Source organism: Budorcas taxicolor, chromosome 5, assembly GCF_023091745.1.
Source record: "Budorcas taxicolor isolate Tak-1 chromosome 5, Takin1.1, whole genome shotgun sequence".
Lineage (NCBI taxonomy): Eukaryota > Metazoa > Chordata > Mammalia > Artiodactyla > Bovidae > Budorcas > Budorcas taxicolor.
Genome location: NC_068914.1, coordinates 163,215,795 through 163,239,126, shown reverse-complemented (window position 1 = coordinate 163,239,126; position 23,332 = coordinate 163,215,795). Strand labels below are relative to the sequence as shown.

The 23,332-nt window shown below is 58.6% G+C and overlaps 1 protein-coding gene across 2 annotated transcripts; it reads left to right on the top strand.

Moving 5' to 3' along the window:
- The first annotated feature begins 201 nt into the window (after positions 1-201).
- TUBGCP6 (tubulin gamma complex associated protein 6) lies at positions 202-23,331 on the top strand. Of its 2 annotated transcripts, XM_052639328.1 has the most exons (25): positions 202-1,098; positions 2,351-2,514; positions 5,600-5,810; positions 13,473-13,646; positions 14,634-14,755; positions 15,483-15,561; positions 15,642-15,751; positions 15,884-15,975; positions 16,067-16,206; positions 17,127-17,276; positions 17,787-17,868; positions 17,952-18,040; positions 18,121-18,236; positions 19,319-19,457; positions 19,764-19,865; positions 20,025-21,105; positions 21,228-21,274; positions 21,417-21,552; positions 21,640-21,808; positions 21,891-22,032; positions 22,113-22,307; positions 22,383-22,515; positions 22,590-22,803; positions 22,873-23,072; positions 23,158-23,331. In XM_052639328.1, exons 1-25 carry the CDS (start codon positions 358-360, stop codon positions 23,247-23,249), a joined length of 4,920 nt encoding a protein of 1,639 aa, XP_052495288.1. In that variant the 5' UTR covers positions 202-357; the 3' UTR covers positions 23,250-23,331. The 2 variants fall into 2 exon arrangements, with proteins under 2 accessions (XP_052495288.1, XP_052495290.1); XM_052639330.1 differs by lacking the exons at positions 2,351-2,514; positions 5,600-5,810.
- Position 23,332: the final 1 nt, after the last annotated feature.

Below are 23,332 nucleotides of genomic sequence, written 5' to 3'. Positions count from 1 at the left end.
TTTCCCTACCGGCGGGGATGAGGACCCAGGCCGGAAGTGCTGGTGGACGGGGCCGCCAGGCTCCGCCCCCTGCGCGCGGGCCTCCCGGCCCCCCCCCCCGGGTGACGCAGTTCCGGCGCGCTCGCGCCTGCTATCGGGCTAGTCGCGCGGCGGTGACGCGTTTGCGGCGCCGCCGCGCGCGCCTTCCTCCGGCTGAGGGGACCCTGAGAAGGCGGGTCAGGCCGCGCGCGCCTTCCTCCGGCTGAGGGAGCCGGGCCCGCTCTCCGTTCTCTGCGGCGCCTCTGCAGGTCGTCGCTTTTCCGGGGCCCCGAGAAGGCGAGTCCGGCCGCGCGCGAGGCCCTGGCGTGAGGCGGAGGCATGGCCAGCGTCCCGCAGCTGGTGGATGACCTGTGTGAGGTCCTCCTGCCGGCCGCCAAGGCTCCCTCGGGCCCGCGCCGCGGGAGCCGCAGGAAGGCCAAGCGGGGCCTCAAGAGGGTGGCCTATGACGCCCTGTTCACGGGCCTGTTTCAGGAGGAGGGTCGCGGGCTGCAGCCCGGCCTCCCGAGGCTGCCGGTGAGGAACAGGATCCTCATGCTGTCCTTCGACCTGCGGGTGGGCGGCCTGGGCGCCGAGGCCGACCGCCTGGAGGAGCTGGTGGAGGGGCTGGAGGCCGCGCCGCGCCAGCCGCTGGCGGAGCTGGGCGCGGTCCTGGAGCTGCTGGTGCGGCTGGCGGGCAGCGGGCCCCCGCGAGTGCGGCGGCGCCGGCGGGGCGTCTTCCTACACAGCCGGCCGGTCGGGAGAGCCCTTCCCTACAGCGGCTACGACTGCGCTGACTTGAGCGAGTTGGAGGCGGACGTGCGGTCGCTCATCTCCGGAGAGGAGTCTCTGTGTCGAGACCTGGTCCGCAAGACGCGGCAGGTGATGGAGGCGGCACCGGGCACAGGACTGCCCGCCGTCGGGCTCTTTTCGTACGGCGACCCCTGCGGGGACAGGTTTGAAAGGGACACCCGCGTCTCGCTCTTCGGAGCCCTGATGCACAGCCGCACGGCCGACCTGGACGTCCGCTTGGACCTGCCCCCGGTGCCGGACAGCGCAGACCTCTCCGGACTGGCCATCAAGGTAGAGTGTTTGCTTCCTGTCTGGCTCCTCGGGCTTGGGAAGCGCCTCGTTTGACCCTCCTTCAACTGGGGCAAAGGGAGGACAGCCCGAGTCCAGCAGTGGCGGTTGAGCTTTGGGGTGGGGCTGCTGGTGCGGATTCCCAGCGGCCCCCTCTCCGCAGGCCCTAGTCACATGCCAGTGTTTTCTTGTATTTGCCATTCAGTCATTTCCCCTGCCTTCCAGTTGATGTTTAAATTCCCTGGTGGTTCAGAGGGTAGAGAATCCACCTGCAGTGCAGGAGACCCGGCTTCAATCCCTGTGTCGGAAGATCCCGCCGGAGAAGTATCCCACTCCAGTATTCTTGCCTGGAGAATTCTATGGACAGAGGAGGGCTACAGCCCTTGGGGTTGCAAAGAGTCAGAGGTGGCCGAGCACAGCATGCTTGCTAAGTCACTTCAGTCCTGTCCGATTCTTTGCAACCCCTTTGAATTGTAGCCCACCAGGCTCCTCTGTCCATGGAATTCTCCAGGCAAGAATACTGGAGTGGGTAGCCATTCCCTTCTCCAAGGAATCCTCCCGACCTGGGGATTGAACCCTCATAGCTTACTTCTCCTGCACTGGCAGGCTGGTTCTACAGCATAGCGCGCAAAATGAAGTAAGTCTGATTCCTCCCTGTGTACTCAAGTACTCAGTAGCCATAGGTGCCAAAAATCATTTCTCCTGGCTGTTTGTGCAGTGTTTTGTGCTTTTTTCTGGATGAAGTGGGATTTTTCAGACCTTGTTAATCATCCTTTGCCTTTGCCTTTTGTAGCTTTGCTGAAAGGATGTGGTGCTATTGTTCAGTTGTTCCTTTAGTGGGAGACATTTACATTGTTTCCAACCATAATGCTGTAGCAAACACCCTGGGAGAAGGGAATTTTTTCTGTGTCTATGTGATTTTTTTTTTTATGCTGGGTTCCCCAAAATGGAATTTCCAGATCAGAGACATGTTATGGAAAATGTCATTGTAAGTTATGTTGAGGCTCATAAGCCTCAATAAGCTTGTGTGAAGTTGGAAATTGATAATGAATAAATTTAATTTCTTGAATGACTCACTGGGGGCAAAAGCATGGTGTAGTAACTTGTGTGCTTGAGAAAAAGAGAAGAAATGTTCTGCCGGATCTTTCCCATAGAGTTAACGGGAGTATGTGGAAGGGTTCCTGGAACTCTTCTCACACTGGGGTGGAATCCAAACACCATGCCGCAGGTGAAGTCCTTTTCCCACGGGCTCCAGGTCCCTCCGAGCGTGGATCAGTCGGAAGATGAAGGGTTCCAGTCAGCATCCAATCTGACTCCTGACTCCCAGTCTGAGCCGGGCGTGACGCCAGACATTGACCTGTGGGACGCTGTACTCACCTACGAGGCCAGCAAGCGGAGATGCTGGGAGCAAGTTGGATGGTTTGTGAGCTTTTGCCCTAAATGCAAACCCTGTCTCTCCCCTGCCCTCTAATGTGGCCTTTACTCAGCCCAGATTGGGGACTTGGAAGTTTCAGTCAAGCTGTGTGCAAGTTGTCTGCCCTGAGAGTTGAGAGAACCACCAGGAGAAACCTACAGAAGTTTGCACTGAGCCAGTAACGGCTGCGGCTCACATCCTTGCCGTGGCGGCCCCTGGTCGAGGTGGCAGGCTCTGTGGTTGGTGCCAGGCACGGGGTGCTGCTGAGGGAGTGCTTCTCACACCTGGGAGGCCTGAGGGTGGTGCTCCCCTGAGGGAAGCCCGTCATCACAGTGTTCCCTGATGGGTGCTCTGATGCCGGGTCTTTCAGCCCATGGCGTGCTGGCGTCTCAAAGCCTCCCAGAGTGGGGGTAGAGGACCCACCTCCCACGTTTGGGCACCTGTTCTCTGCTGACAGTTCTGTGGGATGCCAGCGTGGGGAGCACTGAGGGAGAGAGGCGGGGTCTGCAGGGAGCCGAGTGCCTTCCGACGCAGCCTTGGCTCCTGCGGGGCCTCCCCGGGATGAGCATGTGCTCGGGGTGTTGTGTGGGCCCTGATCCTGCTGGAGGGGCTTTCCTGGCGTGTGCATCTTCCCCCAGGCGGGGCCCGCTCCCGCTCCCGCGCACCGCCGGCACTGGTGGCTGTCTGGTCCTGCAGGAGCGTCTTTGCCCTGTGACTTCCTGTTTGGTCTGTACCTGTCTTGTGTGTACAAAGCAGACCTCACCACCTGCTGCCTGCGAAGCCCTCGCAAGTTTGCACACTGGCCATCAAGCAGCACTGCTTTCTTTTGTGAATGCTCACTAGTGGATTCCTCTGCCAGTTCCCGATTTTCTTGGCTCAGTTTCTCAGATCACTCTTTCGTAGGGGACATGATTGCTCAGCTGGTCAATGTTCTTGTCCCCTTTTGTGAATGCACTTAATCTCTTCAGTGTCCCCCTGAAGCAGAACTGACCCCACAGCTCCAGAGTGAGGACTGATTCTTGGTATCCCTTCAAGGAAGATGGTGGCCAGTATGTTAGCCTGTGCCCCCACAGGAGACACCGGCCACCCTGCAGCTCTCCCACTGCCTCTTCTGATGTAACCGGATGCCCCTGCCCCTGAAGCCCGTTGCTCAAGTTCATTTGGAGAATGTTAGGAATCTGTTGCAGTTGGATCCCAGCCACTTGCTAGTTTCTTGCCAGGAACTCTGACAAATCGGCAGTCAAAGCTTCCTTGGCAGCCACAGCCCTTGATTGTGAACTCTGACCTTGCCTGAGACCCCCCCAGAGGACCCCCGCCCCGGTGCTTCACCCTGCCAGCCAGCTTGGGTGCCCCTGCTGCCAGCACCTCAGCACCTGTCACCCTTTCTGGGGAAGTGGTCTTGTGATGTTCAGGACCAGGTTCTCCTTGGGGACGAGTGTGAATGTGGTGTTTCCTTCACGGGTCCTCGTCTTTCAGCTCTCAGTGACCCCGGGAGAGTGGCCAGAGGCCGATGCCTGCGTGGGCACTGGGGTGGCACCCGCAGCACTGGAGCCTCGGGGTCCTTGGAGCTCCAGAGGCTCCTCTTCCCCTCCAGCTCTCTGTGCCCCGAGGAGCGCGGCTGCTGTCATGGCCTGGCTGGCTCCCCTGCTGATCTGGACACTCAGGACTGGCCCGCCTGCTTTTCCTGGCCGCCGGGCCATCCTCCGCTTGGCCAGCGCCGCCTTCAAGGGATGGCGATCGGAGAGCGCTGCTCCACCCGCCACCCCTCAGCCCTGCCCACTGGGACTAGCCACAGGCCCCTGCCCTCACCCCGTGCTGAGCCCAGAGCACCTGGCCCCTTTCTCCTCCCTTCTCTAGGCTTCCATGCAGGTCGCTCTCACTCCCAGGGACACTGCTCTGGGCATGGCCTTGCTCCCCTGGCCTTCCTGACCAGCATCTCCGTTCCCTGGGTCCCTTTAGGGCCCCTGTCCTTGGCGGCACATCGCGCCTCCTCGCAGCCTGTGTCGTAGCGGCGCCGGCCCTGTGAGGCTGGGCTCGTCAGCCTGACTGCTCTGGCCCTGCTCTTGCTGAATGCGGGAAAGGGCGCCTTATGGTGCACTGTCCATCAAGGAGCATTTTTGGTCTTAGCAAGTTCTAAGATTTTTCCTGGGCTCCTTTTATTAAGAACCTACTTCCAGTGGGCTTTAAAAAGCAGCTGTTTCAGGCTTTCAGTAGGAGTTGGTGGTTTCCAAAGGAATGTCTAATAAATGGTGCTGTCTCTTTGGCCTCTTTTGAACAGTGTGACCAGGCTGGTAAACCCTGTTCTTGAACTTCCTGCAGAACCCCCGTAGGCAGAGGCCCTAGGGCAGGCGTGTGCCTCTTTTCTCCTAGAATTTCAGGGAACTTTTGGCTCTGTACGATCTTTGTGCTTTCTTGGGCAGAGGGTGATGACGTCCTATGACATGAAGTCTAGCATCTTAATCCTTTTGACATCTCCATCAGTGGCGTTAAGCACATCCATGTTGGGTGACCATCAGCACCATCCTCTCCAGAACTTTTTCATCCTCCCAGACTGAGACTGTCTCCCTCACACCCTCACTCTCCACACTGTCCTCCCGCCCTGGGCCTCCACATCTCCTTTCTGGGTCTGTGACTTTGGGGACCCCACAGGAGTGGGGTCATGCAGCACTTGTCCAGGTGCACGACTGGGTAATCACTCAGCCTTAGGCCCTCAGGGTTCCTCCGTGTTGCAGCATCTGACTCAGTGTCAGAATTCCTTCCTCCTGAAGGCTGGGTTAATGTTCCTCTGCGTGGACAGACCAGGTCTTTATTCAGTTCTCTGCTGACGGACACTTGTGCGGTTGTGACTGTGCTGCTCCGGGCCCGGGTGTTGTTTCCCACGTAGAGGTCATCGCAGGCGAGAGGACCGCCATGTGCCCCGTGGGTGCGGGCTGGGTGGGGACACTTCCTTCGCAGTGCTGTCTGACGGGCCTGCTGACCGCAGACGGGGGCAGTGGAGAGTCTCATCTGGCCTCAGGCACCTCACGCCATTGAGTTGCTCTTTGTCCTGCCCTCTGCTCACCTAAGCTCGCTGCTGCTCTGTCCCCACAGCCCCCCTGGCCACCGCGAGGAGCCCTACCTCACCGAGGCGGGCAGGGACGCCTTTGACAGGTTCTGCCGGCTCCGCCAAGGGGAGCTGCAGGTGCTGGGCGGGAGCCTCCTGCAGGCCCCGCAGCCCGTCCTAGTGAAGGAGTGCGAGCTGGTGAAGGACGCGCTCAACGTCCTGATTGGGGTCGTGTCCGCCACGTTCTCCCTCTGCCAGGTAAGGAGGCGAGGTGTGGCCAGGAAGCCGTCTTGGCAGCCTCCCTGGGGATGGTCTTCTTGTTTCAGTTTGAAACTGATTTCCCCACATGAATGGGATCACGAAGTGTTTGTCCTTTGTGTCTGACTTACTTCATTCAGCATAATGAGCTCAAGGTTCAATCATGGTGTAGCCTGTGTCAGAATTTCCTTCCTTTTTAAGGCTAGAAAGTATTCTACACGTATGTCGTTGTTGAGTCACGCAGTCACGCCCAGCTGTTTGCAACCCCATGGACTGCAGCCTTCCAGGCTTCCCTGCCCTTCACTGTCTCCCAGTGTCTGCTCAGATTCATGTCCGTTGACCCAGGGATGCCATCCAGCCACCTCATCCTCTGCCGCCCTCTTCTGCTTGTACTCTCAGTCTCTCCCAGCACCAGGGTCTTTTCCAGTGAGTCACTCTTCACATCAGTGGCCAGAGGATTGGAGCTTCGGCTTCAGCATCAGTCCTTCCAATGACTGTCCAGGGTTGATTTCCTTTAGGATGGACTGGTTGGATCGCCTTGCTGCCCAACGGACTCGCAAGTCTTCTCCAGCACCACAGTTTGAAGGCATCAGTTCTTTGGCCCTCAGCCTTTTTACTGTCCAGCTCCTATATCCATCCATGACTGATGGAAAAACCATAGCTTTGACTCTTCGGACCTTTGTAGGCAAAACGATGTCCCTGCTTTTTAATACACTGTCTAGGTGTGTCCTAGCTTTCCTTCCAAGGAGTAAGCGTCTTTTAATTTCATGACTGCAGTCACCATCTGCAGCAATCTTAGAGCCCAAAAAAATAAAGTCTGTCACTGCTTCCACTTTTTCTGCCCCTATTTGCCATGAAGTGATGCCATAATCTTAGTTTTTTTTAATGTTCAGTTTTAAGCCAAGTTTTCACTGTTTTTCACACTCATCAAGAGGCTCTTTCTGCCATTAGAATGGTATCATCTGCATATATGAGGTTGTTGATATTTCTCCCGGCAGTCATGATTCCAGCTTGTGCTTCATCTAGCCTGGCATTTTGCACGATGTACTCTGCTTACAAGTTAAGTAATCAGGGTGACAATATACAGCCTTGACGTACTCCTTTCCTGGTTTTGAACCAGTCTGTTTTTCCATGTCTGGGTCTAGCTGCTGCTTCTTGACCTGCACGCAGGTTTCTCAGGAGGCAGGTCAGGTGGTCTGGTATTCCCACCTCTTTAGGAATTTTCCACAGTTTGTTATGATCCACACAGTCAGGCTTTAGCCTAGTCAACGAAGCAGAAGGAGATGTTTTTCTGGAACTTTCTTGCTTTTCTATGATCCAGTGTATGTTGGTGATTTGCTCTCTGGTTCCTCCCCCTTTTCTAAACCCAGCTTGTACGTCTGGAAGTTCTCCGTTCACGTACGTCTGAAGCCTCACTTGAAGGATTTTGAGCATAACCTTACCAGCATGCAAAGTTAGCACAATTATACGGCGGTTTGAACATTCTTTGGCATTGCCCTTCTTTGGAATTAGAGTGAAAACTGACCTTTTCCAGTCCTGTGGCCACTGCTGAGTTTTCCTAATTTGTTGACACGTTGAGTGCAGCACTTTCACAGCATCATCTTTTAAGATTTGAAACAGCTCAGCCGGAATTTTGTTACCTCCAATGGCTTTGTTTGTAGTGATGCTTCCTAAGGCCCACTTGACTTCAGGCTCCAAGATGTCAGACTCTCGGTGAGTGACCACGCCCCTGTGGTTATCTGGGTCATTAAGACCTTTCTTTGTACAGTTCTTTAGTGTATTCCTGCCACCTCTTTTTAATCTCATCTGCTTCTGTTAGGTCTTTACCCTTCCGTCCTTAATCGTGCCCGTCCTTGCATGAGACGTTCCCTTGGCCTCTCCGCTTTTCTTGAGGAGATCGCTAGTCTGTCCTATCCTGTTGTTTCCCTCTGCTTCTTTGCACTGCTCATTTAAGAAGCCGCTCTTACCTCTGCTCACTATTGTCTGGAACTCAGCTTTCAGTTGGGTGTGTCTCTGCCTGTCTCCCGTGCTACGTGTATAAAGACCACATTTTGTTAGCTGTTTATCAGCTGATGGACGCTTGGGCGGATCTCAACTGCTGACTGAACAGTGCTGTTGTGAACATGGGCGCGTTTAGTTCTTCAGGGTATATTCCTGGGAGTGGACTTGCCGGGTCCTGTGGTGATTGTTTGGTTTGTTTATTTGGCTGCACCGGGTCTGTGGTGGCACACGGGATCTTTAATTGTGGCATGCAGGGCCTTTTTAGTTGCAGCCTGTGGGATCTAGTTCCCTGACCAGGGAGCGAACCCGGGCCCCCTGCATTGTCATGCCCCAGTAATTCTGCTCACTTTCGGAGCAGCCAACGAGCTGCTTCTCACCATGGCGGTGCCCTTTTCCGCCCCCTCCAGCCGTGTGTGTTACGCAGGGGCTCCGGTTTGCTGCATCCTCACCAGTACTCGCTGTCCCCCCACTCCTTTTTTGGTAAATGATAGCTGTCCCAGTGGGTGGGAAGTGGCGTCTCATTATAGTTTTCCCTAAAATCCAAATGCTTAATTTTTCTGTTTTTTATTTGGAGGATAATTGCTTTTTGGTGTTGTATTGGTTTCTGCGTACAACAATGAGAATCAGTCATGACTATATGTATGTATATATATGTATATGTGTGTGTGTGTGTATATATCTATATATGTATTGGAGAAGGCAGTGGCAACCCACTCCAGTGTTCTTGCCTGGAGAATCCCAGGGGCAGGGGAGCCTGGTGGGCTGCCGTCAGTCGGGTTGCACAGAGTCGGACACGACTGAAGCGGCTTGGTGGCAGCAGCATATGTACGTGTATATGTGTATCCCCCCCCATGGAGTCTCCCTCCCACCGCTTGCCCTCACCTCTCCCCCGACTCAGGCTGTCACAGAGCGCCAGGCTGGGCTCCGTGTGTAACATGGCAGCGTCCCACTGTTCTGTCCTGCGTGCTCAGTCATGTCTGACTCTCTGAGACGCCGTGGCTGTAACCTCCCAGGCTCCACTGTCCATGGGGTTTCCCAGGCAAGAACAGCAGAGGGGGTTGCCATTTGCTACTCCAGGGGATCTTCCTGACCCAGGGATTGAACCCGCATCTCTGGCATCTCCTGCACTGGCAGGTGAACTCTTTACCAGTAATGCCGCCCACTGGATAGCTGTTTTATACTGGTAGTGTATCTATGTCTCATTATAATTTAGATTTCCATTTCCATCATGGGCACTGCTCCTGAGCACTTCTTCACTGGTACATCCCTTTCGGAAGACAGTCTGTTAGTTTTTCGTCCTTCGCCTCTTGTTTTGGTCAGAGAACGGAAGCGTGCTCCCCACTGTTCTGGATGCTGGCGGCGCGAGTGCGGCGCCCACAGTGAGCGCCTCAGCCTGCGGACTGCTGCCTCCTGCTGCGCCCTCGCCGCCCCTGCCCCTTGAGTTGTAGGAGTTCTTGATGCATTCTGCATATTAATCCCTTACCAGATATATGATTTGCAAATGTTTTCTCTCATTCTGTAGGTTGTCTTTTCACACTCTTAATAGTATCCTTTGAAGTACAAAGTTTAATTTTGGTGAAGTCCAGGTTACTTTCTTCCTTTTGTTCCTATACTTTTGGTGTCATATCTAAAAAATCACCAAACCCAAGGCCTCTGTGTTTCACCCAAGAGTGGCACAGTGCTGGCTCTGTTCTTTCTAAATAGTTTTGTGTCTTCGTTTCTCCTGGCTGCACTGGGTCCTCATGGCTCTGCTCGGGCTCTCCCTGGCTGCAGCGAGCAGGGCCTCCTCTTCACTGTGGTGCTCAGGCTCCTCGGTGCGGCGGCCTGTCTCATTGCAGAGTGTGGGCTCTAGGCGCTTTAATCTTTTGCATGTGGATATTCTGTTTGCCCAGCGCCCTTTGTTGAAAAGGCCCTTCTCTCCGCGCTGTGTGCTCTCGATACCCTTACGCATCACTGACCACGTGTGAGCTGTCTGTTTCTGGGCTCTGCTCTCTCCATTGATCTTCATGTTTGTCCTGATCCCACTCCTGCTATGTGTTTTTGTGGCCACACCCCTCATCTTGCAGGATCTCTGTTCCCTGACCAGGGATTGATTCCCGTCCACGGCAGTGAAATCCGGAATCTAACCACTAGGCAACCAGGGACGTCCCCCAGTTCTACACTGTTTTGATGACTAAAACTTTGTAGGAAGTTTTGACCTTGGGAGGTATGAGTTCTCCACCATTTTTTTTTTTTAAGATTGTTGTGGTTATTCGGGGCCCTTTGCAATTCATTCCAATTCCAAAGAAAGGCAATGAAAAGAATGCTCAAACTACCGCACAACTGCACTCACCTCACATGCTAGTAAAGTAATGCTCAAAATTCTCCAAGCCAGACTTCAGCAATGAAGAGCTGGTTCATCAGTGAACCGTGAACTCCCTGATGTTCAAGCTGGTTTTAGAAAAGGCAGAGGAACCAGAGATCAAATTGCCAACATCCGCTGGATCATCAGCTGGATCCGCTGGAAAAAGCAAGAGAGTTCCAGAAAAACATCTATTTCTGCTTTATTGACTATGCCAAAGCCTTTGACTGTGTGAATCACAATAAACTGTGGAAAATTCTGAAAGAGATGGGAATACCAGACCACCTGACCTGCCTCTTGAGAAGCCTGTATGCAGGTCAGGAAGCAACAGTTAGAACTGGACATGGAACAACAGACTGGTTCCAAATAGGAAAAAAAGTACATCAAGGCTGTGTATTGTCACCCTGCTTATTTAACTTCTATGCAGAGTACATCATGAGAAACGCTGGACTGGAAGAAACACAAGCTGGAATCAAGATTGCCGGGAGAAATATCAATAACCTCAGCTATGCAGATGACACCACCCTTATGGCAGAAAGTGAAGAGGAGCTAAAAAGCCTCTCGATGAAAGTGAAAGAGGAGAGTAAAAAAGTTGGCTTAAAGCTCAACATTCAGAAAAGGAAGATCATGGCATCTGGTCCCATCACTTCATGGGAAATAGATGGAGAAACAGTGTCAGACTTTATTTTTCTGGGCTCCAAAATCACTGCAGATGGTGACTGCAGCCATAAAATTAAAAGACGCTTACTCCTTGGAAGAAAAGTGATGAGCAACCTAAATAGTATATTCAAAAGCAGAGACATTACTTTGCCGACTAAGGTCCGTCTAGTCAAGGCTATGGTTTTTCCTGTGGTCATGTATGGATGTGAGAGTTGGACTGTGAAGAAAGCTGAGCACCGAAGAATGGATGCTTTTGAACTGTGGTGTTGGAGAAGACTCTTGAGCGTCCCTTGGACTGCAAGGAGATCCAACCAGTCCATTCTGAAGGAGATCAACCCTGGGATTTCTTTGGAAGGAATGATGCTAAAGCTGAAACTCCAGTACTTTGGACACCTCATGTGAAGAGTTGACTCACTGGAAAAGACTCTGATGCTGGGAGGGATTGGGAGCAGGAGGAGAAGGGGACGACAGAGGATGAGATGGCTGGATGGCATCACGGACTTGATGGACGTGAGTCTGAGTGAACTCCGGGAGATGGTGATGGACAGGGAGGCCTGGCGTGCTGCGATTCATGGGGTCTCAAAGAGTCGGACACGACTGAGCGACTGAACTGAACTGATGGATTTTAGGATGAGTTTTTCTATTTCTGCTAAAAGCATCATTGGGATAATGATATGGGTGGCACTGAATCCACAGGTTGCTTTGGGTGAATCGTTATTTCAGTATCCTTTTTTATCTATCTGGCTGTATCGAGTGTTAGTTGCAGCATGGCGGGTCTTTGTTACAGCTTGTGGGGTCTTTCATTTCTGCTAGTGGGCTTCGTTGCCCGTGGCATGGGGGATCTTAGTTCCTGGGCCAGGGATTGAACCTGTGCCCCCTGCAGTGAAAGCATGGAGTGCTGGGGAGTCCCTGGGTGTATTATCCAGACACTATTAGATACTCCAGTCCATGAACATAGATATCTTCGCATATAGTTAGGTCTTTAATTTCTCTCAGCAGTGTTTTCTAGTTTTCACTTTAACAAGTCTTTTGCCTCCTCAGTTAGATTTACTCTAGTACTTTATTCTTATATTGCACTTGTAAATGGAATTATTTCTTACTTTCCTTTTTTGGATTGTTCATTGCAAGTGTATGGAAATACAAATGATTTTTGTATGTTGATTTTGTATCCTGGTACTTTGCCGAATTCGTTTAACAGCTCTAACACGTTTTGTGGACTCTTTAGCATTTTCTGAATATGAGATCATGTCCCCTGCAAACAGGTCATTTTACTTCTGCCTTTCCAGTCTGCACATTAACATTTCTCCTTGCCTAACTGCTGTGTCTGGGACTTAAGTGTTACACTGAAGTGGTGAAAGCACGCGTCCTTGCCTTGTTCCTCCTCGTCACTGAGAGAAGCTTTCCGTCTCTCCTGAGTGTAATGTGAGCTGTGGAGTTTTCACACACAGTCTTTATCCCGTTGAGCCACTTCCATTCTTTTCCTAGTTGTTTGAGTGCTTTTAATTGTGAAAAAGTATTGTTCAGGTGGTCAGTCATATCTGACTCTTTGCAACCTCATGGACTGCAGCATCCCAGGCTTCCCTGTCCTTCACCATCTCCGGCAGCTTGTGAAAACTCATGTCCATTGAGTCAGTGATGCCATCCAACCATCTCATCCTCTGTCGTCCCCTTCTTCTCCTGCCTTCAGTCCTTCCCAGCATCAGGGTCTTTTCTAGTAGGTCGACTCTTTGTATCAGGTGACCAAAGTATTGGAGCTTCAGCTTCAGCATCAGTCCTTCCAGTGAGTATTCAGGATGGATTTCCTTTAGGATGGAGTTGACTTCTGTCAAATGCTTTTTTTGTGTCAGCTGACATGGTCATATGTATGATTTTTCCCTCATTCTGTTAATGCATAGCACATTGGTTTTTGCATGTTGAGCTACCCTTGCATTCCTGAGATAAAACCCACTTGGCCATAGTGTATGGTCCTTTAACATGCTGCTAGATTCCGTTTGTTGGTACCTTCTCAAAGATTCTTGTGTCTGTGTTCATAAGGGATGTTGGACTGTAGTCTTTTCCTTGTAATGTCTGTATGTTGCTTTGGCATCAGAACAATACTGGCCTCTTAGAATTAGGAAGTATTCCTCCTCTTTAAGTTTTGGAAGAGTTTAATAACAATCGGTGTTCTTTTTTTAAAAATTTACTTATTTGGTGCCCTGGGTCTTGGTTGTAGCACGCAGAATCTTTGATCTTAGTTTCGGCATGTGGGATCTAGTTTCATGACCAGGAATCGAACCCAGGCTCCCTGCACTGGGAGTGAGGAGTCTTAGCCACTGGACCACCAGAGACATCCCAACAACTGGTGTTCTTTAATGGGTAGAGTTTACCAGTGAAGCCATCTGGCATTGGACTTCTCTTTTTTGGGTTTTTGTTTCTTTAGATCTAAAAGTTCACGTGACATCAACGTTTACCATATTAACCTGTGGGAGCTGTCATGTCCTGTCACTGGCAGCCTGCTGGCAGAAGGCTTTCTGTCTCCTGTGCCCTCTCTGTGTGTCTGGGTTTGGGGCTCCCGGTCTAGGGGTGCTCGGGGCAGTGCCAAGGTTGGGTGCCTGGGTGCAATGGGAGGCAGCACCACCCTGAGTGCCCCACCCCAGGGACTTCCCTTTTGTCCCTTCCAGCCAGCTCAGATCTTCACGGTGAAGCGGGGCGTCCATGTCTCAGGAGCGTCCCCCGAGAGCATCAGCAGCCTCCTCTCCGAGGTGGCCGAGTGCGGGACGCACTACGCGCGCCTCAGCCACTTCTCCCTGCAGCCCGCGCTGGACCCCTCCTGCAGCAAGGGCCTCGTGTTCCAGGTGCGGCCCCGCCTCACGCTGCTGCGGGTCCCCGGGTGCTGTACGCAGGCCTGCCCCTGGGCCTCTGCGCCAGGCCGCACTCTCCTCAGTGACATCAGAGTCTGTCAGTTGCCCTTTGGGAATGGTGGCCGGGGACCACATCTTTCCTGGCCCATCACTGCATGGAAACCTGGGAGGATGTGTTGGGGCCGTGAGAGCGTGGGAGGCAGCTGTGGCTAGTGCTGGGGGCCGGGGGCCGGGGGCAGGCCAGTGGTGTGGAGGGAGCACGTGCTGCCTGGTCCCCGCCGGGCCCCTGGTGCGGGACTGAGCCAGGTCTGCCTGAAAGCCTTGTCGTCAGTGCAAACGCTGGGCAGGCCCCCAGGACAGTGGGCAGCTGTGTGGGGGGCCGTGCAGCCTGAGAGAGAGCGCAGGCACTGGGCCAGGCCCTTTGCACTCGGGCATCGCAGCAGGGCTGCTGGGGTGATGTGACGAGGTTCGGATTCTAGGATGGGCCAGAGCGGGGCTGGGAAGGCAGAGGAAAACCCAGACAGGACTACTGTGTTGACTGGGATGGAGGGCAGGGCAGCGGTCTCCTGGGTGCCTGACGTTTGCGCTGGAGCGCTCCGGCAGACCTCCTGGAAGTATGTGAGCCGCGCTGGGGCCATGCTCCTGGGCACCACCCCGGATACCAGTGTCCTTGGGACCCCAGTGGCCTCAGTGGCCAGAGACCCTCTGGGACTTGGCGTCTGTGCACACAGCCCAGCTGCCCGGCATCTGCAAGGTCCAGATTCCTGGTGCAGCTGGCCTGGGGGGCTTACAGTGGGCTCGGGCTTCTGGCCGGGCTGGGTGTCTGCATGTGACCCGTACATGCCCATTCCTTGAGAAACGGAGCCCCAGGCTTGGGGGTGGAGGCCCAACTTTTTCCCACACCCAGGTATTTCTCTGGTTCCGAGCTTGGTGGCCATGCCCCTGTGCCTGGCTGCCCTCCTTCTAGCCCCTGCCCCACAGGCCTTCACCAGCGGCCTGAGGCGGTACCTGCAGTACTACCGTGCTTGCGTGCTCTCCACCCCGCCCACCCTGAGCCTCCTGACCATCGGCTTTCTCTTCAAGAAGCTGGGACGGCAGCTCAGGTAAGCCTCGGCGTGTGACTTGGTGGCTGGTGAGGCAGGCATGGGCCATGCTGGGTGGTGGGCGGCCTTCTGGTTGGCGTCTGGATGGCCCTTGACCAAGCTGAGTTCATGAGGTGCCCAGCAGCAGGCCCAACCCAGGATCAGGCTCCTACCCGACAGGCACACAGGGGCCCTACAGGCAGACCTGGCACCTGCACTCAGGAGCTGGTCAGTGAACATGGGCAGAGTGCCTGCTGGCAGGTGCCATCTGGAGAAGGCAGAGTGGAGGGCTAGGGCTTGAGGGGTGGGTTCAGTGGAGAGGAGTTCCTGCAGGCTGAGGGGAGGAGTGTGGAGGCTCCAGGGCTGGAGAAGGGGCGTGAGGGGGAGGCTGAGCCTGGAGGGGTCTGGAGGGCGTGATGGGAGCATAGCCTGGAGTGGGGTAGCGAGGCAGGGGGCCCAAGGGGACTTGGTAGCCGTTCAGGATGGCGGAGGAGGTGACCTGGGGGAGGCGGTGGGTGCAGGAGGGGCTCTTGGGGGGGAGCAGCAGGAGTGGGGGAGGGCCGTGGACTCAGAGTCTCCGCCAGACCTGGGAAGGAGGTGGGGCTGCATGGGGTTCCTGGGAGGGGCCTGACAGGCAGCTCAAAGCTGAGCTTCTTGAGGTGCAGGCGGTTTTAAAGCCGGACTGTGCGGACAGGCAGGGGAGGGCCTGGGTCTTCTGCCCACCTGGTCTCCCCGCCTCTGTGTGCAGGTACCTGGCTGAGCTCTGTGGCGTTGGCGCCACGCTCCAAGGCTCCGGTGGCGGAGAGCCCAGGGCTGCCTTCCCCACGGTGAGGGCTGGCGGGCTCTGGGGCGGGCAGGGCCCCCCCTGCTGCGTGTGGCGTGGCTGAGCCCCTCTTGCCGTCTGCAGGGCGTGAGGCTGCTCTCCTACCTCTACCAGGAGGCCCTGGACAACTGCAGCAACGAGCACTACCCAGTCCTGCTGTCTCTGCTCCAGACCAGCTGCGAGCCCTACACGCGGTGGGGCGGGGCAGGGCGGGAGCGGGGCGGGCTCGGGGGGTGGGCCCGGACTGCAGCCCCCACTCCCAGGGCGGAGCTCTCTGCCCTGTCGATGTCCTGCCCAGCTTACCCCCCCTTTCCACACGCGTGCAGGTTCATCCACGACTGGGTCTACAGCGGGGTCTTCCGAGATGTTTATGGCGAGTTCATGATCCAGGTGAACCACGAGTACTTGGGCTTCAGAGGTAGGTGGGGGCTGCTGCTGGGCGGGGACACTGCTGTCGGCCGGGTCAGGGCCGCACTGGTCGCAGGCCTGAGCGGCCGTCCCACGTGCAGACAGGTTTTACTGGACCCACGGCTACGTGCTCATTTCCAAAGAGGCGGAGGACTGCGTCCCCATGTTCCTGAGCCACATTGCCCATGACGTGTACGTCTGTGGGAAGACCATCAATCTGCTGAAGCTCTGCTGCCCCCAGGTGAGGGGCAGAGCGGCTGGCCTCCGCCAGCCCCACGCTGCCTGCCCATCTGTCCTCAGCCCAGGTCCGTAGTGTTCCAGCTCGGGTTGGGTGACCTCAACCTCAGTCCCCTTGAGAGTTTCATGAGCGGCTCTGTTGAGTTTCTAGTGCCCCTTCAGAGATGGGAGGAGAGCTGAAGGCCTTTCAGAGGCCAAAGGGGCAGTGGGCTCCTCCCGCTCCCCCACCTTGGAAACTGCCCCAGAGGGATGGGAAGGGCTGTGTCGGCAGGAGGATGGACCCAGGGGTCATGTGAGGGGTCCCAGGGCTTGGCCGTGCCCTGGAGCAGAGGCCTGAGCTGGTGTCCATGCAGCCAAGGCCCCTGGAAGATGGCCAGTGGCAGTGGGGGGGATGGGCGGCCCCTGCAGGAGGTGCTCTCTGGTGTCTGGCCAGGCTGGCGGGTGTGGACTGGGGGCTCCCGGCAGTGCAACAGCCAGGTGCAGGCCAGAGCGGGGGGCAGCGGCCGGCCGAGTGCAGGGCTGAGAGGAGCAGGCTGGAGCGGCCAGGATGGGCTCAGGGCTGCTGAGGGGGCTACAGTATCCATGAGCCCCCAGGAGCTGCCCAGGTGTTGGCTGTGGGGGGCGGGGCTACATGTGGGCGGGGCTGACCTCAGGGAGGCCCTGTGGGTGTGTCTGGGCCTTCCCACCTTTTCCTGGAGCCTTACATGTGGGAGCCAGGCCTGGCCTCTGCTGCAGGGCGGCCTGGCCTCTGCTGCAGGGCGGCCCGGCCCTGGGCGGAGACCCACACCTGCTGTTCTGGAGCTGTGGAGGGTGTCAGCGGGGCGCACAGCACTCCTGAGGCAGGCTGTCCACGTGGGTCGCCAGCGGGAGGCGAGGCGGGCTGTGTCCGCGAGCCCCTGGGCTCACGCGCCGCCCCCCACCCAGCACTACCTCTGCTGCTCGGATGTCCCGGTCCCGCGCATCTCTGTGGTCTTCTCCCTCGAGGAGCTGAAGGACATCGAGAAGGACTGCGCCACCTACGTGGGCCGCATGGAGAGGGTGGCGCGCCACAGCTCGGTCAGCAAGGAGGAAAAGGTGAGGGCACCACAGCCTGGCCTTCCCTGGCACCCCCCTCCTCTCCTCCCGGGGTGGGCTGGGCGCTAGGCAGCCCCACCCTGGCTGGGCTGTGGCTCCTGGCCTCAGTGGCTCCCCTGAGCCCCCGTCCTGCTCAGAAGGGTCAGGTGCACTGAGGCCCGAGCTTTGAGGGTCCTGTGTCCTGGGGAGGGGTTGATGCAAAGTCTTGGCACCTGTGGGCAGCAGGAAGCTGTGGACAGGGCAGACCTCTGAGAACCAGTCGGGTGGAGGGGCGAACCCTGGGGGTGCAGGGGGCCGGCCTCTGTGGGAGGGCCAGGGTGGGCATGAAGGCTGGGGTCTTGGCCCTGGGTCGCTCTGAGAGATGGTGTCACCTGCCTGGGGACCAGCTTCACTGCCTTGCAGGACGGGCACTGCACCCCCAGACCCGGTCTGAGCAGACCCCTCTCCCTGGCTGTCCCAGGGGTGGGGGGTGAAAGGTCAGACGCATCAGTCACTGGTGGTCTTTTTCAGGAATTACGGATGGAAATGGCAAAGCAAGAATTAATTGTCCAGGCCCGGGAGGCGGCGTCCAGGGTCCTGCAGGCACTCAGCGGTGCGTGTGGCTCACCTGCCCCTCCATGTCGAGGAGCCTCCTGCGGGGGCTCCTCACCACGGACCCTGGCTGTCTTGTTCCAGATCGGCAAATGTCAGAGCGGATGGTCTCGGACGCCCGGAAGCGAGAGCAGTTCCAGAGGCTGAAGGAGCAGTTTGTGAAGGACCAGGAGGTGGGGGGGCTGGCCCGGGGTGGGGGGGTGGGCTTGAGGGGTTGGCTTCACTAGCAGGGCGCCTGTGGGGTGTTCTGCAGCGACGCCGGGCAGCCAGGCAGGAGGAGCTGGACGAGGACTTCAGCTATGCCCGCGAGCTCCGGGACCGGGAGAGGAGGCTGAGGGCCCTGGAGGAGCAGCTGGAGAGGAAGGCCAGGTGGGTGGCTGGGGGCACCATGGCCGTGCCGGCTCAGCCTTCCTGGAAGTCGTGGCTGGTTCGGCCTTTGTGATGGTCGGTTGCCTTTTTGTCAGTACCCGGGCACCTTTCAGGCAGGGAGCAGTGGCGGTCTGAGCTCGCTCTTCTTGCAGTCGCTCTCTGTGGACTGGGGTCCAGGCTTGGTCCACGCTGTGCTCACATCCTGTCTCTCTGTTTCCTTGAAGTTAAACTGCCTGTTTCTTAAATCTGCCTTTAAACCTGTTAGCAGCCTGACTGAGAGACAGGGATTCACCCAGCACGGCGTCCGGGAGCATTTTGTGCTCTGGCGTGCCTCCTCCCTCGCTGCATTTCCTGAGCTGCCAGCACAGCTGGCGCCTCAGAAGGAGCCCCGCTCTTTCCTCGGCCGGTCAGTGGTCCTGACCCTGGGGCTGTTCACGGAGCTCGACAGAGCCAGTCAGCGCTGAGTGCACGCGTGTCCGTGTGCATCCGTGCTGACTCGAGTATGCACACACACGTGCATGATTGACGTCGTTCTCTCGTTTACATTTGGAGGAAACGAGCTGTGGAGGGAGTGTCCCTGGCCCGTGCAGCCGAGTTAGACAGGGCCAGGCTGGGCTTGCGACCAGCTCCGTGTTGGTGAGAGAGCCAGCATCACTGGCTGTGATGTGGCCAGCTTGGAATTAAGTGAGGCGTTCCCACTGCCTCGTGCCGTTGGCATCACCTCTCGATGCTCTGGAGCTGGCGAGGCAGTGTGAGAGCCACCTTCAGGGAGGAGCGAGGCCACGCCTCAGAGGGTTCGGGCCCCCGGCCTGCACTGCTCCCTGCGCTTCAGGCTGTGGGGGAGCTCGTCTGGGGCTCACTTTGAGTGACTGCACTGTGCCTGCCCGCCAGGGGCTCCCATTTGGGGGGAGAGGCAGAAAGACCTGCCCAGTGAGGCCCTGCAGGTGTTGTGGGGGCTCCAAGGGGCCAGCTGCCCACCTAGGAAAGGTGCTCGGGGGTAGGCTTCCCATAGGGGGCCCCCGCACGGGGCACTGGCTGGACAGTGGGGTGACTGGTGGCCCATGCTGTCTGGGTGGCTGCAGGCAGGCGCTGGTGGATCATTACAGCAAGTTGTCTGCAGAGGCAGCTCGTCGGGAGCAGAGGGCACTGTGGAAGGTCCGGAGGCACCGGCTGGCCAGCGCGCGGCTTCGTTTTCTCCTGGAAGATGAGAAGCGCATTCAGGTGTTGCCACTCGTCACCCAGGAGCTCTTCTCTGGGCTCTTGGGGATTCAGGAGCCCTGAAGTCACACACAGACCCACTGCGTGCCCACTGCGGGGTTTGGGTAATGCTCTCACTAGGTGCCCAGAGGGGCATGACCAAGAGAGGCTGGGCTGCCCTCAGGTGACATGGGCGGTGCCACATGCCAGCCAGGCTCTGGGCAGCTGCTGCGGAGCCCCGCTGCATCGGTGGGCCTGCAGGCGTGGTGCTGGGGCTGGGGCTCTCACCCCCCAAAGCTGCCTCTTCACGTTCTTCTGGTTCCATTTCAGGGGATGCTAGAGGCCGTGGCTGAGGGGAGGCCCCTACAGCAGCCGGCCGCGCTCCCTGGTGCCTGCTCCCAGACAAGTGTCCACTCATGGGCAGGGGAGCAGGTAGGACCCAGGCCATGGAGGGTGGGCTCTGAGTTGGCTGCCCTAGGCCTGGCATGTGTCCCCACTGTCCCCTTTCATGGGCTTGAGTGTTGGGTGCAGAACTGAACCTGGGGGACAGAAGCAGACACCAGGGGGAACCCATGTGCGTTTGTGTTTCAGGCTTCCTTTCTGGGCCCTGTGCCCGGTGACAGAGGCGGCAGCTGTGACCCCGGGCGAGAGGAGCCGCGGCAGGCGGCCCCGGCTGGCCCTCGTGGGCAGAGTGTGCTCACGCTGCAGCCTCTGGAGTCTCCAGGAGCCGAGGCCTATCGCGCAGCGCCTGGGGCAGGCTTGCTGTGGGGACAGGCAGAGGAGCCGGGGCCATTCTCCATGGGCCTCAGCCTCCGAGACTTCCTGCCTGCGGCCCAGGGGGCTGAGCCTGGGCTCGGCGGCGCAGCCCCCGTCCTGGAGGAGGCGCTGCAGACCATTGGCTCCGACCTGCCTCCCGTGGCTCCGTCCACAGCAGTGGACTTGGCGCCTGTCGGGCCACAGGAGTATGACTTCAGAACCATCCTGAGGCCCGCTGTGGCCACCCCAGGTTCCTCAGGGGCGCTCCAGACTGCAGGAGGCAGCCTGGGCAGCAGGGGGCAGCAGCCGCAGGAGGACACTCAGGTGCCACTGGACACGTGTGGCCCTGACCCCCCACAGCACCCCTCCCCCCAGGAGGAGGTGGCAGAGCCTGGTGTTCCCAGAGGGGTCTGTGCTCTTGGAATGACCCCCTCCCGGCCACGGTGGAAAGTCCATGGACACGTGTCTGACGCTAGCATCAGGGTGGGGGAGAATGTGTGGGACGTGGCCCCCTCTCGACCACGGTGGAACGTCCACGGACATGTGTCTGACGCCAGCATCAGGGTCGGGGAGAATGTGTGGGACGTGGCCCCCTCCCGGCCACGCTGGAATGTTCATGGACACGTGTCTCAGTCCAGTGTGATGCTGGGGGTGCTCTCAGGGGAAGCCGAGCCCAATTTGTCCAGGCCCCCATTGGGCCCGCCTGACCCTGGGCCCCAGTTGGGCCTCAGCTCGGGAGCCCAGGGACTTGCCCAGGAACACATGCCACGGCTGCCTGCAGAGACAGCCTCAGGCAGCTCCAGCGCACAGGTGGCCGGACCAGGCCCTGGCCACGGGGAGGAGGGTGGCCCCCAGGTGTCGCTGTCTGCTGAGGCTGTACCTACTGCTCTGGGAGACAGCACCCCGGAGGAGCCAGGTCAGTGGGACCCAGAGCTGTCCTGCCCCTGTGGTCATCTGTGAGCCCAGGACGGGGAGGACCGGTGGCGGGGGCGGGTGTTTGGCCCTGACCCTCTCTCCTGCCCCGTTTCTTCTGCTCAGGCCTGGGGATGAGCGAGGACTCCAGGGACCTCTCTCCCGGCTCACAGGTCAGGGGTTGGGGGGTGTGCTGGGCCTTTTGTGGGCAGGCACGGCTCTCCTGGGACTGGGCAGGGCGGGTGTGGTCTGCCTCCTGGTCCCTCCTCTCAGATGAGGGAAGGAGGCGGGTCCCTCGAGGCTGGGTTATCTTAGGAGGATGCAGACATCCAGAGCAGCCCAGACCCTGGCGAGGCGGCAGCCCAGCTCTGGGACCGGGAACAGGCCTACCTGGCGGGCCTGGCGGGGCACTACCGCCTGGAGCAGTACCCGGACAGCTACGAGGCCATGTGTGAGTGGGCCGGCCACGGCGGCGGGCAGGCAGGAGGCAGCCTGGCCCCGTGTCCCTGGCGCGTAACTGCAGTCAATCACCCCGCAGCGGAGCCTCCCGTGGCCCGCCTCCTGCACCACGGGCTTCCCCGAGCCTTCGCCCTCCCCGAGGACGCCCGGGTCCCGTCAGACGCAGACGAGAGCGCCGTGCAGCTGAGCGAGCTGCTGCCGCTGCCCGTGCTCATGAAGCACTCTGTTACCGCCCCGCTGGCTGCCCAGTGAGCACCGCCTGACTCCCTGCTCCCTCCCCGGCCCGGCTCCGCCCCCCGACGGTCAGTAACTCCAGGCCCCTCCCGCCAGCGTCTCCCTGGTGAACAAGGCCGTGGTCGACTACTTCTTCGTGGAGCTGAACCTCGGGGCACACTTCGAGGCGCTAAGGCACTTCCTGCTGATGGAGGACGGGGAGTTCGCCCAGTCCCTCAGCGACCTGCTCTTCGAGAAGGTGAGCTCGGGCGGGCCAGGCGCCAGAGGGGCGGCGGGCAGGCTCTGGACGCTTTGGGACGCTGTGTCCTGTCCCTGCAGCTTGGGGCAGGCCAGACGCCCGGGGAGCTTCTCAGCCCCCTGGTGCTCAACTCGGTGCTGAGCAAGGCCCTGCAATACAGCCTGCACGGCGACAGCCCGCACGCCGCCAACCTCTCCTTCGCCCTCAAGTTCCTGCCGGAGACGTTCGCCCCCAACGCCCCGGACGTGTTGAGCTGCCTGGAGCTCAGGTACAAGGTCAGCAGCGCCCCCTGGCGCGGGCGGTGGGGGTGGTCCCGGGACGCAGCTGTACTGAGCCGGCCTCCCTGGCAGGTCGACTGGCCTCTCAACATCGTGGTCACCGAGGGCTGCCTGAGCAGGTACGGCGGCATCTTCTCCTTCCTGCTGCAGCTGAAGCTCATGATGTGGACGCTCAAGGACGTCTGCTTCCACCTCAAGCGCACAGGTGAGCCTGGGGGGCCCGAGGGGCCCGCTGCGCCCGCGGCGGCACTCACCCCTGCCCTCCCCGCCCCCCCTCAGCGCGGGTGAGCCAGGCGGCCGGCTCGGCGCAGTTCCGCCAGCTGCAGCTTTTCAAGCACGAGATGCAGCACTTCGTCAAGGTCACCCAGGGCTACATCGCCAACCAGATCCTGCACGTCAGCTGGTGCGAGTTCCAGGCCAGGCTGGCCTCGGTGGGCGACCTGGAGGAGATACAGCGCGCCCACGCCGAGTACCTGCACAAGGCGGTCTTCAGGTGAGCTGCGGCCTGCCCCCGCGCGGCCCTGGCTCGGGCGCACCCACCGCAGCCCCCGCCTCCCCCCAGGGGCCTGCTGACGGAGAAGGCGGCGCCGGTCATGAACGTCATCCACAGCGTCTTCAGCCTGGTCCTCAAGTTCCGCAGCCAGCTCATCTCCCAGCCCTGGGGCCCGGCCGGCGGCCCGCGCGGCCCCGAGCACCCCAACTTTGCCCTCATGCAGCAGTCCTACAGCGCCTTCAAGTACTACTCCCGCTTCCTCTTCAAAGGTGACGCCCCCCGCGGCGGGGGAGGGCTGGGGGCGGGGCTACGCCGCTCACTGAACCCGCCCCTCCCCCGCCCCGCCCCTCACAGTGGTGAGCAAGCTGGTGAACCGCGGCTACCAGCCCCACCTGGAGGACTTCCTGCTGCGCATCAACTTCAACAACTACTACCAGGACGCCTGAGCCCCGGCTCGGCCGCAATAAACGTGTGCCCGCCCTCCAGCCTCTGTCTCCGGGGCGGGCGGGGGCGGAGCAACCACGCGGGC